Here is a 15425-nt window from a genome sequence, read left to right as displayed (position 1 = left end):
CAGAGCTTATTTGCACAGTAGGCAGGAGTCGTCTTGACTTGTGGAAGGCTGAAAACATCAACCCGTAGGTCTTTTCTCTGGTGCCAGTTTTTCCAGAGGGTATCCATCAACCTTCCACTTATCAGGGAGTAAGCCCAGCTGCTATCATTCTCTGAGTGGAGAGGGAGGAAAGGGGAGTCGGTGGAGATGGGTTTTCAGTATAGCACCAGACCACCCTCCTGGGCTTGTGATCTCAGTCTGGTACTTCTCTAGTTAAACCGCTCCAGAAAATAAAATCTCCTTCTCTTGTTAGGGTCAGGGAGGAGCAATCAGTTGGATGCGCACTTATGGGAATTGAGGACTCTGATCACTCCTTGTAGATTTTCTCTTCCAAAGTTTCTTATGCATCTAAATCCTGAGCCATTTGGAGCTGTAAAAAGTGAATCTCCTCTCTTCCTGTCTGTGCATCCCTCCACAGACACAAAGACCTCAGCATTTTCTGCTGTTAAAATACTTATACTCATTCATCTGCTCTCTGTTTTTCAAAAACTTATTGACATCCTTCATTATCGCTTATCTCTTTTCCTGTTCTCTTTGCCCTTGTGGATCTATCACTTTATATTCTTTTGCTACCACTGTATTAAAGTTTAAAGAGGAAGTGAAGATAAACACATCAATCTACTACTTTAAATCAGTATTTAGGTACCACTGTCCCTCCAGCCCCCTGCTGACTGCTCATTTAGTTGGATTTTTTTTTTTTTTTTTTTGTATTTTTCTGAAGTTGGAAACAGGAGGCAATCAGACAGATTCCTGCATGCGCCCGACCGGGATCCACCTGGCATGCCCACCAGGGGGCGATGCTCTGTCCATCTGGGGCGTTGCTCTGTTGCAATCAGAGCCATTCTAGCGCCTGAGGCAGAGGCCATCGAGCCGTCCTCAGCGCCCGGGCCAACTTTGCTCCAATGGAGCCTTGGCTGCGGGAGGGGAAGAGAGAGACAGAGAGGAAGGCGTGGCGGAGGGGTGGAGAAGCAGATGGGCGCTTCTCCTGTGTGCCCTGGCCGGGAGTCAAACCCGGGACTCCTGCATGCCAGGCCAATGCTCTACCACTGAGCCAACCAGCCAGGACCTGACTGCTCATTTATAGTTACTAAAAATTCTGATTGCCAAGGGTTTGTCAGGTTCACAAAAGAGAGAAATGGGGGGGATGAGTTTTTCTGAGGTATCTGAGCTAGAATTAGAATAAAGAGTAAATTAAGAATAAAATGTAAAGAGGACCTACATATCCATGAGAACAAAGAAAATGCAGGGCATAAATAACCAAGTTATAGCTAGTCAAGCCATGTAAGAGGGTAAAGCTTAACAGTAGTATGAGTTGCTTGAGAGGGATGAAGATGGAAATATAAAGTATCTTAGTTTCCTTCACTGACCGTCAGGTGGCACTGCTGACCCACGACAGCTTTGTACCTTGGAAAATGGCTTCAAGGAACTGTTGTATTGAAGAATTGTTATTAGATAAGAATGACAAACCCATAGGCCAGATATTATAACCATACTCTAGTTGATCCTAAATCTCAGTTATCACCTCAAATTCTCTAGACCTACTGAATCTGAATTTCTTGGAACGGAGCCCTATAATCCCTTTTTTTATTAATTTCCCAGGGCTTCTAATGTATTTTTTTTTTTTTTTGTATTTTTCTGAAGCTGGAAACGGGGAGAGACAGTCAGACTCCCGCATGCGCCCGACCGGGATCCACCCGGCACGCCCACCAGGGGCGAAGTTCTGCCCACCAAGGGGCGATGCTCTGCCCCTCCGGGGCGTCCCTCTGCCGCGACCAGAGCCACTCTAGCGCCTGGGGCAGAGGCCAAGGAGCCATCCCCAGCGCCCGGGCCATCTTTGCTCCAATGGAGCCTTGGCTGCGGGAGGGGACGAGAGAGACAGAGAGGAAGGAGGGGGGGTGGAGAAGCAAATGGGCGCTTCTCCTATGTGTCCTGGCCGGGAATCAAACCCAGGTCCCCCGCACGCCAGGCCAACGCTCTAACGCTGAGCCAACCGTCCAGGGCCTCTAATGTATATTTTAGTTTAGAAAAAACTGGACAAGAACACATTACAAAAGCGATTCTCTATATTTTTAAATACCCAAACATCACACACACACACACACACACACACACACACACACACTACCGTGTGCATAGAAAGAAAAAAGTAAATAAATACCCAAACACATTTGAGTAGTCAGATACACTGATGCAGGAGACTATTTGCTGCTAACAATGTTAAAAATCTGTTCTCCAATATTAACAGTAATTCCTTAGGCTTGGTACTTTCTAAAGAATTATTGGGCCCTGGCCGGTTGGCTCACTGGTAGAGCGTCGGCCTGGCGTGCGGAAGTCTCAGGTTTGATTCCTGGCCAGGGCACACAGGAGAAGTGCCCATCTGCTTCTCCACCCTCCCCCTCTCCTTCCTCTCTGTCTCTCCTCTTCCCCTCCCACGGCCGAGGCTCCATTGGAGCAAAGATGGCCCGGGCGCTGGGGATGGCTCCTTGGCCTCTGCCCCAGGCGCTAGAGTGGCTCTGGTCGCGCATCGCCCCCTGGTGGGCGTGCCGGGTGGATCCCGGTCCGGCGCATGCGGGAGTCTGTCTGACTGTCTCTCCCCGTTTCCAGCTTCATAAAAATACCAAAAAAAAAAAATTTTTGTTTTTAAGATGGACATTTATTCTGTTGTGATTACATTTTTCCTCTATAGAAAAATGCGTTTCATTTTTAAAATTAATATTAAAGCAGTTTTAGGTTTACAATAAAATTGAGTAGATAGTACAGAGATATTTACAAAAATTAATCTCACTTGACTGTCACCAGCAACTACTTCTAGAATCATGTGCATGATGTTAGCAAGGAAGTCATCACGTTTTCTTGCAGTGACAGTTCTGAGTCCTTTTCAGCGACCATACATACCGTTCCTGAATAGCTTTGTTGTAAGCCCCAGCATTCAGTGTTTTTCTGATCAAGTCACAGATGTGAGAGCTCGCTCCTGGGCAACGAGGGAGTCCAAAAACACCTAGAGTAGCGGAAGACAAATATCCATTCCTTCAATAATCATGTATTGAATATCTACTATGTATGAGACACTGTGAGAAACAAACAAAAAAATAACCAGAGCTTGACTCTGATTTCATTCATGTATTCCTCAAGAGAATATTATATTGAGGATTAATAGTATAACCAGCTTCCTCCTGGTACTCCCACAGTCTTTTCTGCCTAAGTACCTTTGTACCTGCTCATCCCAGGAGGATGTACAGGTAAACCTCAGAGGTACTGCAGGTTCAGTTCCAGACCACGGCAATAAAGCACATATCTTAATGAATCATTCAAAATTTTTAGTGCATATAAAAGTTATGTTTACACTATGCTGTAGTCTATTAAATGTGTAACAGCCTTAGGTCTAAAAACACAATGTATATACCTAAATGAAAAAACGTTATTGCCTGACCAGGCGGTGGCGCAGTAAATAGAGCATCGGACTGGGATGCGGAAGACCCAGGTTCAAGACCCCGAGCTCACCAGCTTGAGCACGGGCTCATCTGGTTTGAGCAAAAGCCCACCAGCTTGAACCCAAGGTTGCTGGCTCCAGCAAGGGGTTACTCAGTCTGCTTAAGGCCCGCGGTCAAGGCACATATGAGAAAGCAATCAATGAACAACTAAGGTGTTGCGACGCGCAATGAAAAACTAGTGATTGATGCTTCTCATCTCTCTCTGTTCCTGTCTGTCTGTCCCTGTCTATTCCTCTCTCTGACTCACTCTCTGTCTCTGTAAAAAATAAGTAAATAAAATTAAAAACAAAAAAACATGGGCCCCAAATTCTTTGATAGCCCAAAGACTACAAAGACATGATTATCAGGGTTTCACCATTAAAAAAAACCCCGTTATTGCTAAAAAACACTAACCATCATTGGAAATTTCAGCGAGTAGTAATCTTTTTGCTGGTGGAGAGTCTTCCCTGACTGCTGATGAAAGTGCAGTATTTGTGAAGCACCCTAAAGCAAAGTGCAATATAACAAGGTATGGCCTGAACGGGTGGTGGCGCAGTGGATAGAGTGTCAGACTGGGACACGGAGGACCCAGGTTCTAAACCCCAAGGTTGCCAGCCTGAGTGCAGGCTCATCTGGTTTGAGCAAAGCTCACCAGCTTGGACCCAAGGTCACTGGGTCTTGATCAAGGGGTCACTCGATCTGCTGTAGCCCCTCGTCAAGGCACATATGAGAAAGCAATCAATGAACAACTAAGGTGCCGCAATGAAGAACTAACTGATGCTTTTCATCCCTTCCTGTGTGTCTGTCCCTCTCTCTGTCTCTCTCTCTGTCTCTGTCACACACAAAAAAAAACAAGGTATGCCTATACCTCTTCTCTCGCTGCTTCAATGGGTGGACTCATTTGCATCTCACAGGTCTCAGCTTAGAAAAGTCTTATCTGACTGCCCTAACTCAAGTAGTTCCCAACCCCATTTCCTTCCCCTCCCCTGCATACACTTCCATCCTCACCATCCTCCTCAATAACATTTTTGGGGTTACCAGGCATATTTCTGAGCATATACTGATAATAATTAATTTAATCCTCACAACCACACTGTTGAGTAGAAATCATCATTTGCCCCATATTACAGATATGAAACTTTAAAACAGGGAGGCTCAATACCTTGTGCAAGGTTGGATAATAAATTATATGGCCAGGAGAGGCACACAGGCATTTCTGGCTCCAGAGCCCACAACCTTTAACCAGTACCACCACAATTTTGTCCCTCGAGTGTTAACCCATTTTTCCTTTATCCTAGTCACCACTGTCTGTATTTATTTTATTTGTTTCATGTCTATTCTCCTCCCCATCCCTACCCTCAACTAGAATGAAAGTTTTAAGAAGGCAGGGACCACATGACCAGGTGGTGGCGCAGTGGATAGAGCGTTAGACTGGGATGCAGAGGACCCAGGTTCAAGACCCCGAGGTCGCCAGCTTGAGCACAGGCTCATCTGGTTTGAGCAAAAGCCCACCAGCTTGAACCCAAGGTTGCTGGCTCCAGCAAGGGGTTACTCGGTCTGCTGAAGGCCCGCAGTCAAGGCACATATGAGAAAGCAATCAATGAACAACTATGGTGTTGCAATGCACTACGAAAAACTAATGATTGATGCTTCTCATCTCTCTGTTCCTGTCTGTCTGTCCCTGTCTATCCCTCATTCTGACTCTATCTCTGTCTCTGTAAAAAAATAAATAAAAGCGTTGCAATGTGCAATAAAAAACTAATGATTGATGCTGCTCACCTCTCTCCGTTCCTGTCTGTCTGTCCCTGTCTATCCCTCTCTCTGACTCACTCTCTGTCTCTGTAATAAATAAATAAATAAATAAATAAATAAAATTAAAAAAAAAAAGAAGGCAGGGACCTTGTCTGTCATGTTTCTAGGTTTTCAATAAATATTTGTTGAATGAATAAATGATAAAGCTGTGTTTACCAACTTGCCCTTGAATAATACTTCATTTTTTTAAAGTATTTCCTACTTATTATTTTACTTCATCCTCTGAAAAGTTCATACAAGAAGAACAGGGCCTTACTTTAGTTTCCCTCATCTGTGAAGGGACCTAAGATACCAAATTACTTCACCATCGGTAGTGGTTAATTGGGTGAATCCAGTTTCCTGATTATAAGGAGAATCCTTCTACCCCTATACTACTCTACCTGACAGGTATATACCCATCAGAACAGAGATAAGTTCCATTCCAAAGACACATCCTACCCCAAAAGTCTATAATTCTGTCTAAACATAAAAACCTGTTGTTCTTCAGAGAATTTAATTGTTACTGTTAATTTTTCAGACAAAAAAAGGCCTAGACATTATTCTTTGCCAAAGCCTAAATTCAAGACATCACCAATATCAGGAAAAAGGAAAGGTTGTCAGACTTTCCTAATTCCTCAATCACCACCTGCTATGTGGCTGCAACCATCTTACCTCCAGGAAATCATGTCAATTAAACTGGAAAGTAGATGACAACCTAATGATTCACCTGTGTTCTAGGCCTATGGAACCCTAAGTCTCTTCCTATTTCTTTGGGAGTGCTGGCTAGTTTACTATAAGGTGGAAAAAGCAGAATTTTGCAAAGATAGCTTACTTCTTGTACAAACAGAGCTGCTAGAATTAAAAAAAAAAAGTGGTCATGTGAGTTAGAACATAGGAGAAAGGAGGCAAAGAAGCCAAAGTTACCTTGATGTTGCCCTCCAACTGAGATCAGATTGACCATGGGAGGGGAGGGACATCTCTGAGCCACTGCTCTCCTGAGGGGAAACAAAAAAGGATGATCAGGTCTGTCAGATGGAAATGTATCACCGCCAACAAACAGTTTCCCAGACTAAGATACGTCATTCTCTGTGGTTCCCCAAGGCCACAGAGCTGCAGGACTTTCCTCTGATATGACCAAACGCAGATCTTTGTTCTTTCCATAAAGTTCCATAAAGCTTCCTATATGGGGACATTTTAGAATAGTTTCCCTTCCAAGATAGGGGAAGAGCCAAGAAGAATCAGAGTGGATCTGTTCGAATAAGAGAAAAAGAAATCAACTCCATGTCACTGGTATAACAGAAAGGAACTTACAGAAATTGGCCTCCCTGGGAGAATCCCATGGCGTTGTAGCCTTGCTGCAGCTTAGGATCCTTAGCAAGAATGTCACACACTGTTTTTACTTGGGAATTGACATTCAAGAAGAAGCTGTTCTCCACATCCTAAAAGAGGAGCCACAGGGAAGTGAGAAGTGGGGGTGAAAACAAACACTGGCATCTTCTCTAAGAGGTAAACTTGTTTAGGCTGGTGTCTTCACATAAGCCACTCATGAGTTAAAGGGTCATGGCATGATTTGCTGCTAAAAACACAAGGTAGCATTTTAACACATTCTACAAAATGAGTCAGCAAGCCTTCTAAAGAACAAAGCTATGAAGAGCCTTACCTCCATCATGGTCTTCCCAATCTCTAGAGATAAGACGTAAATTCCAGGTATTTTCTTCTCAACCATTTTTTTGATAGCACCCATGCTTAAGGGATTACAACAGCTGTCTCCTAGACAACAAAGACAATGGAGGGGAATGCATGAACCAAAACATTATAATTTTTTTTTTTTTTTTTTACTGAGACAGAGAGTCAGAGAGAGGAACAGACAGGGACAGACAGGAACAGAGAGATGAGAAGCATCAATCATCAGTTTTTTGTTGCAATACCTTAGTTGTTCATTGATTGCTTTCTCATATGTGCCTTGACCGTGGGCCTTCAGCAGACTGAGTAACCCCTTGCTCAAACCAGTGACCTTGGGTCCAAGCTGGTGAGCTTTGCTCAAGCCAGATGAGCCCGCGCTCAAGCTGGCAACCTCAAGGTCTTGAACCTGAGTCCTCCGCATGCCAGTTCAACACTCTATCCACTGCGCCACTACCTGGTCAGGCTATTATTATTATTATTATTAATTAATTATTATTACTTTAGGTGAGAGGAGAGGAAGATAGCAAGGCAGACTCCTGCATGTGCTCCCACCAGGATCCACCTGGCAACCCCATCTGGGGCTGATGTATCAAGCTATAGTATTTTTTAGTGCCTGAGGCTGAGGAACTCTAAGGGAGTGATCTTCAGTACCTACCCAGAGCCAACACTCACCAATAAAATCACTGGCTGCTGAAGGGGAAGAGAGAGAGAAGAGGGAGGGAAAGGGAGATGAGGAAAAGCAGATGGTCCTTTTTCCTGCGTGTCCTGATCCAAAATTGAACCCAGGGAGTCTATACGCCGGACCGATGCTCTATCCACTGAGCCACTGCCCAGGGCCACAACATTATTTTTAAAAAATGTTTGTGCTTCAAAGGGCATTATCAAGAATGTGAAAAAGTAACATATAGTATGGGAGAAAATATATATTAGCAAAACATACATCTGATAAGGGTTTAATATCTAGAATATACAAAGAACTCTTACAACTCAGCAACAAGATGACCTAATTAAAAATGGAAAAAAGGCCCTGGCCGGTTGGCTCAGCGGTAGAGCGTCGGCCTAGCGTGTGGAGGACCCGGGTTCGATTCCCGGCCAGGGCACATAGGAGACGCGCCCATTTGCTTCTCCACCCCTCCGCCGCGCTTTCCTCTCTCTGTCTCTCTCTTCCCCTCCCGCAGCCAAGGCTCCATTGGAGCAAAGATGGCCCGGGCGCTGGGCATGGCTCTGTGGCCTCTGCCTCAGGCGCTAGAGTGGCTCTGGTCGCAATATGGCGACGCCCAGGATGGGCAGAGCATCGCCCCCTGGGGGGCAGAGCACCGCCCCTGGTGGGCGTGCCGGGTGGATCCCGGTTGGGCGCATGCGGGAGTCTGTCTGACTGTCTCTCCCTGTTTCCAGCTTCAGAAAAATGAAAGAAAAAAAAAAAAATGGAAAAAAGGCCCTGGCTGGGTGGATCAGTGGGTAGAGCACTGTCCCAAAATGCTAAGGCTGCAGGTTCGATCTCTGGTCAGGGCACATACAAGAATCAACCAATGAATGCATAAATAAATGAAATAACAGATTGATGTTTCTTTCTCTCTCCTCCTTCCTCTCTCTCTCTAAAGATAAATCAATAAACTAAAAAAGAGATAGAAAGAAATAGGAACCCTTGTACATTGCTGGTGGAAATGTAATATGATGCAACCATTGTGAAAAGAAGTTGGTAGTTCCTCAGACATTACCATATGACCAGTTATTTCACTTCTAGATATATAACCAAGAGAAATAAAAACATTTGTCCACACAGAAATGTGTACATGAATGTTTCTAGCAGCATTATTGGTAATAGTCAAAAGGCAGAAATGACCCAAATATCCACCAATGGATGAATGAACAAACTGCAGTGTATATAACACAACAGAATAGTGTTCAGCATAAAAAGCAACAAAGTACTGACTCATGACGCAATGTACATGAACCTCAAAAACATACATGAGTCCCTGCCGGTTGGCTCAGTGGTAGAGCGTTGGCCTGGCGTGCAGAAGTCCCGGGTTCGATTCCCAGCCAGGGCACACAGGAGAAGCGCCCATCTGCTTCTCCACCCCTCCCCCTTTCCTTCCTCTCTGTCTCTCTCTTCCCCTCCCGCAGCCGAGGCTCCATTGGAGCAAAGATGGCCCGGACGCTGGGGATGGCTCCATGGCCTCTGCCTCAGGAGCTAGAGTGGCTCTGGTAGCAACAGAGCGACGCCCCGGATGGGCAGAGCATCACCCCCTGGTGGGCGTGCCGGGTGGATCCCGGTCGGGCGCATGCGGGAGTCTGTCTGACTGCCTCCCTGTTTCCAGCTTCAGAAAAATACAAAAAATAAAATAAAATAAATACATGAAATAAGCCAGATATAAAAGGTCACATATTGTATGACTCCTTTTAGATGATATATCCAGAATAGGAGAATCCATACAGACAGAAAACAGAACGAACATTTTCAGGGGGTTGTGGGAGAGGGAGAATGAAGAATGATTATTTAATGGGTACAGGAGTTTTTGGGGGTGATAAAAGTTTTGAAACTAGAGAGAAGTGACAGTTGCACAACCCTGTAAATACACTAATTGCCGCTGAAGTGTATACTTTATTATGGTTAACTGTATCCTATGTGAATTTTACTTCAATAAAAAAAAAAGAACAGGTCCTGGCTGGTTGGCTCAGTGGTAGAGCGTTGGCCTGGTGTGCAGGAGTCCTGGGTTCAATTCCCGGCCAGGGCACACAGGAGAAGTGCCCATCTGCTTCTCCACCCCTCCTCCTCTCCTTCCTCTCTGTCTCTCTCTTCCTCTCCCGCAGCCAAGGCTCCATTGGAGCAAAGTTGGCCTGGGCGCTGAGGATGGCTCTGTGGCCTCTGCCACAGGTGCTAGAATGGCTCCGGTTGCAACAGAGCAATGCCCAGAGGGGCAGAGCATCGCTCCCTGGTGGGCATGCCGGGTGGATCCCAGTCAGGCGCATGTGGGAGCCTGTCTGACTGCCTCCCCGTTTCCAACTTCAGAAAAATACAAAAAAAAAACACAAAAAACATTTTTGCTTAGCTCATGTATATTAAGAAATAAATTTCAAAAGTTCATACAATATAATTGGGACAGGCCTGACCTGTGGTGGCACAGTGGATAAAGCGTCGACCTGGAAATGCTGAGGTTGCCGGTTCGAAACCCTGGGCTTGCCTGGTCAAGGCACATATGGGAGTTGATACTTCCAGCTCCTCCCCCCCTTCTCTTCTCTGTCTCTCCTCTCTCTTTCTCTCTCTCTCTCTCTCTGTCTCTCCCTCTCCTCTCTAAAATGAATAAATTTTTTTTAAAAATTAAAAAAAAAATTCTTAAAAAAAAAATATATATAATTGGGACATCAAATTTACAACTGAAAAATAAGCAGACATGCACATACCCCTCCCTGGGTTAATGAACTCAAAAGCGCTTTGGAATTCAATTTCTCTTTAAGGCCAGGACTAGGATAAGACAAGTGAAGCACACTCACCCTTAGGTTTATGCAAGCAGCCAGCTGATCGTGAACTTGGAACAAACCAGAGAGTGAGTGCTTCCTGAAATCTTACATTCTAGGGGCTTCCCTGTTTCACTCACAGCCCAGCCCTGTTTCTTTTCCTGTTTTCAGGAACTGGAACTAAGAATGGGAAGCAAGGCCCTGGCCGGTTGGCTCAGCGGTAGAGCGTCGGCCTAGCGTGCGGAGGATCCGGGTTTGATTCCCGGCCAGGGCACACAGGAGAAGCGCCCATTTGCTTCTCCACCCCTCCGCCACGCCTTCCTCTCTGTCTCTCTCTTCCCCTCCCACAGCCAAGGCTCCATTGGAGCAAAGATGGCCCGGGTGCTGGGGATGGCTCTGTGGCCTCTGCCTCAGGCGCTAGAGTGGCTCTGGTCGCAACATGGCGACACCCAGGATGGGCAGAGCATCGCCCCCTGGTGGGCGTGCCAGGTGTATCCCAGTCGGGCGCATGCGGGAGTCTGACTGTCTCTCCCTGTTTCCAGCTTCAGAAAAATGCAAAAATAAAAATAAAAATAAATAAAAAAAAAAAAGAATGGGAAGCAAAGTGACAGGACAGTGGGTGGGAGAAGTGAGGTGAGATCACCCTTAACTTAATCATCCATTTTAATTTAATCATCCCATTTTCAACCCAAGCAGAAGCTTAAGAATACCAGTAGGGCTTTTTGTTTGTTTGTTTGTTTTTCAGAGACAGAGAGTCAGAGAGAGAGAGAGATAGGTACAGACAGACAGAAATGGAGAGAGATGAGAAGGATCAATTATTAGTTTTTCATTGTGAGACCTTAGTTGTTCATTGATTGCTTTCTCATATGTGCCTTGACCGTAGGCCTTCAGCAGACCAAGTAACCCCTCGAGCCAGCGACCTTGGGTCCAAGCTAGTGAGCTTTTGCTCAAACCAGATGAGCCCGCGCTCAAGCTGGCGACCTCGGGGTCTCAAACCTGGGTCTTCCGCATCCCAGTCCGATGCTCTATCCACTGTGCCACTGCCTGGTCAGGCCTGGTAGGGTTTTTTTTTGTATTTTTCTGAAGCTGGAAACGAGGAGAGACAGTCAGACAGACTCCCGCATGCGCCCGACCGGGATCCACCTGGCACGCCCACCAGGGGCAACGCTCTGCCCACCAGGGGGCGATGCTCTGCCCCTCCGAGGCGTCGCTCTGTTGCGACCAGAGCCACTCTAGCGCCTGGGGCAGAGGCCGAGGAGCCATCCCCAGCACCCAGGCCATCTTTGCTCCAATGGAGCCTTGGCTGCGGGAGGGGAAGAGAGAGACAGAGAGGAAGGAGGGGGGGGGGGTGGAGAAGCAAATGGGCGCTTCTCCTATGTGCCCTGGCCGGGAATCGAACCCGGGTCCCCCGCACGCCAGGCCGACGCTCTACCGCTGAGTCAACCGGCCAGGGCCCCAGTAGGTTTTTAAAGAAGAAAAAGCTAAGGATACAGCATCTTTGATTTCTCTCATAACATTCACCAAACTGAACTGTCATTGTTGCTTACTTACCTGCCGCGCTGTGGACTGACTGTGGCTTGGGAGGACACGGAGCATCTGTGATCTCTTTTAACTCCACTGTAGCAGCCCCAGGATCTGCCACAAAACCCTGAAAGAACTTTATTTGCTGACTCGAATTGTCTCTGAACACTTTCTTTCAGTCCATCCCAACAAGGCTATCCCTCTCTCCACTCTCTTAAAACTGCTTGTCAAGGCCCTGGCCGGTTGGCTCAGTGGTAGAGTGTCGGCCTGGCATGCAGGGAACCCGGGTTCGATTCCCAGCCAGGGCACACAGGGGAAGCACCCATCTGCTTCTCCACCCCTACCCCTCTCCTTCCTCTCTGTCCCTCTCTTCCCCTACCGCAGCCGAGGTTCCATTGGAGCAAAGATGGCCCGGGCGCTGGGGATGGCTCCTTGGCCTCTGCCCCAGGCGCTAGAGTGGCTCAGGTTGCAACAGAGCGACGCCCCGGAGGGGCAGAGCATTGCCCCTGGTGGGCGTGCTGGGTGGATCCCGGTCCCGCGCATGCGGGAGTCTGTCTGACTGTCTCTTCCCGTTTCCAGCTTCAGGAAAAAAAAAAACAAAAACTGCTTGTCAATGTCTTTAGTGATCTTCATATTGCTAAATCCAATGACCAATTCTCAGCCTTTATCTTACTTGACCTGTCAACATTCCATACAGTTCCCTTACTCTTGAAACATTTTCACCTGTTCCCCAGGCTGCTGCACCCTCCTGACTTTTCTCCACCTCCCTAGTTGTTCCATCACTGTCTTCTTTGCTGATTCCTCCTCACCTCCTCAACCTCCACATGTTGGGAATGCGTCAGGACTCAATCTTCAGACCTCTTCCCTCTTCTGTGTACACTCATCACTGCCTTGGTTATCTCACCCAGTCTCCTAGTTGTTTTTTGTTTTTTTTAATAGGGCTGTATTTTTTTTATTTATTTTTTGTATTTTTCTGAAGTTGGAAGGTGGGAGGCAGACAGACTCCTGCTTGCAGCCAACCGGGATCCACCCAGCACGCCCACCACAGGGGGGTGATGCTCTGCCCATCTGGGGCGTCGCTCTGCTGCAACCAGAGCCACTCTAGCGCCTGAGGCAGAGGCCACAGAGCCATCCTCAGCGCCAGGGAAAACTTTGCTCCAATGGAGCCTTGGCTGCAGGAGAGGAAGAGAGAGACAGAGAGGAAGGAGAGGGGGAGGGGTGGAGAAGCAGATGGGCGCTTCTCCTGTGTGCCCCGGCCGGGAATTGAACCCGGGACTCCTGCATGCCAGGCTGATGCTCTACCACTGAGCAAACCGGCCAGGGCCAGTCTCCTGTTTTTTTGTTTTTTAACCTTGCTTTAGAAAAATCTTTTTTTTTCTTTTTTTCTTTATTCATTTTTAGAGAGGAGAGAGAGAGGGAGAGAGAGAAAGACAGAGAGAGAGAGAAGGGGGGAAGAGCTGGAAGCATCAACTCCCATATGTGCCTTGACCAGGCAAGCCCAGGGTTTCGAACCGGCAACCTCAGCATTTCCAGGTCAACGCATTATCCACTGCGCCACCACAAGTCAGGCTCTCCTGGTTTTAAATACCAGCTATGTGCTGAAGGTTTCCCCAACCTAAATCTCCAAACTGTATCCCTCTCCTAGACCCCACACTCCAAATGCCTCTATAATATCTCCTGGATGTCTAACAAGCATTTCAAATTTAGTAAGTTCAAAAGCAGACCCTTGATTTTCTCCCTACCCCAAATGTGCTCCCCTTCAGGTTCCCCTCTTTGGTAAATGACAACTTTATCCTTTGAGTTGTTCAGGCCCAAACCCATATAGTCATCCTGCTTCCTTTTTCTCTCATACCACATCTCATCTGTTAGCAAATCCCATTGGTTCCACCTTCAAAAATTCCAAACTGATCACTTCTCCATATTACTATACTGTTTCAAGCCACCGTCACCTCTTGATTAAATTACTGTAATAGCTGGTGAACAAACAATGCAATCTACAGATGATGTATTATAGAATTGTGCATCTGAAACCTACGTAATTTTATTAACTAATGTCACCTCAATAAATGCAATAAAACATTTAAATAACTAAATAAATAAATTACTGTAAGAGCTTCCTAACTTATCTTCCTGCAAATGTCCATGACCTCCTACAATCCATTCTCAACTAGAATGGTCCTTTTAAAACATAAGACTATGTCACTCATCTCAGATCTCACTGCCAAAGGCTTCCTATCTCATTCCAGCCAAAGTCCCTACAGTAGCCTTAATAGGACTAACAAAAGCTGCAGTCCCCACACCCCCACCTCCAACCTAACCCCCTATTTTCTTTTCCTTGCTCACTCAGTTCTGGCCACACTGACCTGAATGTAGTTTCTTGGACATATCAGACATACTTCTGCCTAAGAGTGTTGCATTTGCTGTTCCTAGTAACAGATAGCCTCATGGCATCTTCCTTGTACGCTTCAACTTCAGGTCTTTGCTCAGATGTCACTTTCTCATGAATCCTTTCCTGACCTTGCTCTATAAAATTGCAAGCCTCCATCTTCGGTTTCTATTCCCCTCCCTGTTTCTTTCCATAGCACTTAGCATCATTTGGCATACTTTGTGTTTTACTTATTTCTTTATAGTCTGTTCCAAAAGGGTCAAGAATTTAGTCCGTTGTGTTCATTACCGTATTCTCAGCATTATAGGTGCTAGAAAACTCAGTGTTAAATGTATGAATGAACTACAGGTGCCTAACATATCTCTGCCTAATGTGTGAATGAATAAAAGAATGAGTGAAATGAAAAAAAAGGTTCATGCTGCCAGAGCCCAGCTCTCCTGTGCATGTGCCAGAGGCTGCATCCCGACGCCACTGCTGTGAGGATGTAACGAGTCGGCACCTAAAACCCGAACGCAGTGCACTGCCCTCTGTGAGCGCTCACACAAGGACAGACCTTCCCCTTCTCCCTTCCCAATGCAGAGTGGCCCCCAATTCTAACGTCGGGCCAGCCGGCTTCTCCGTGACCGCGGTCCTCGCCCATCGCACTCGCACTTTTCAGACCCGAACCCAGACTGGGAGAGACAAAGAGTCGCCAAACCCTTTGCACCCTCCTCTCGCTTACTCACCCATGCCATGCCACATCACGAGCGGCGTTGGTGCCGGCGGGTCGAGGTGCCACCGCCCCCGGGCAGCGCCGGACGCCGGCAGGAAAGCGACGGCCAGGAGCCACAACCAGCTGGGCGACGCCATCTTGACTCAATCACGTGAAGTACTGCGCGCCAGGGCCCGCGCGGGTCCGCCTGCTCCACGCCTCCGCCCGGCTCCCGCGGGCTGGGCGTGTAGCGTGGTGCTATAGCTGTAGACTGCCCGCCGCAGTGACTCAAAATGAATACTAACGTTTATTCAGCACGCACCTCACATCAAACACTATTCCAAGTGCTTTAAATCTCTTAACTGATTTATCCTCTTAACCACTGTAT

The 15425-nt window shown here is 46.9% G+C and overlaps 1 protein-coding gene across 1 annotated transcript in view; it reads right to left on the bottom strand.

The window, feature by feature from the left end:
* The window catches only part of PPT1 (palmitoyl-protein thioesterase 1), a 31099-nt gene extending 15889 nt beyond the window's left edge, over positions 1–15210 (bottom strand). Inside the window, exons 1-5 of the mRNA XM_066269570.1 lie at positions 15072–15210; positions 6961–7070; positions 6612–6739; positions 6225–6295; positions 2935–3037 (exon numbers count right to left, since the gene is read on the bottom strand). Of these exons, the coding sequence (XP_066125667.1) occupies positions 2935–3037; positions 6225–6295; positions 6612–6739; positions 6961–7070; positions 15072–15195 (536 nt within the window). The 5' untranslated portion in view covers positions 15196–15210. The remainder of the gene's footprint in view (positions 1–2934; positions 3038–6224; positions 6296–6611; positions 6740–6960; positions 7071–15071) is intronic.
* Between the last annotated feature and the right edge of the window lie 215 nt (positions 15211–15425).

This window comes from Saccopteryx bilineata, chromosome 3, assembly GCF_036850765.1.
Source record: "Saccopteryx bilineata isolate mSacBil1 chromosome 3, mSacBil1_pri_phased_curated, whole genome shotgun sequence".
Taxonomy (NCBI): domain Eukaryota; kingdom Metazoa; phylum Chordata; class Mammalia; order Chiroptera; family Emballonuridae; genus Saccopteryx; species Saccopteryx bilineata.
Note: the sequence above shows the minus strand (reverse complement) of the source record. Positions and strands in the feature narration are given on the sequence as shown.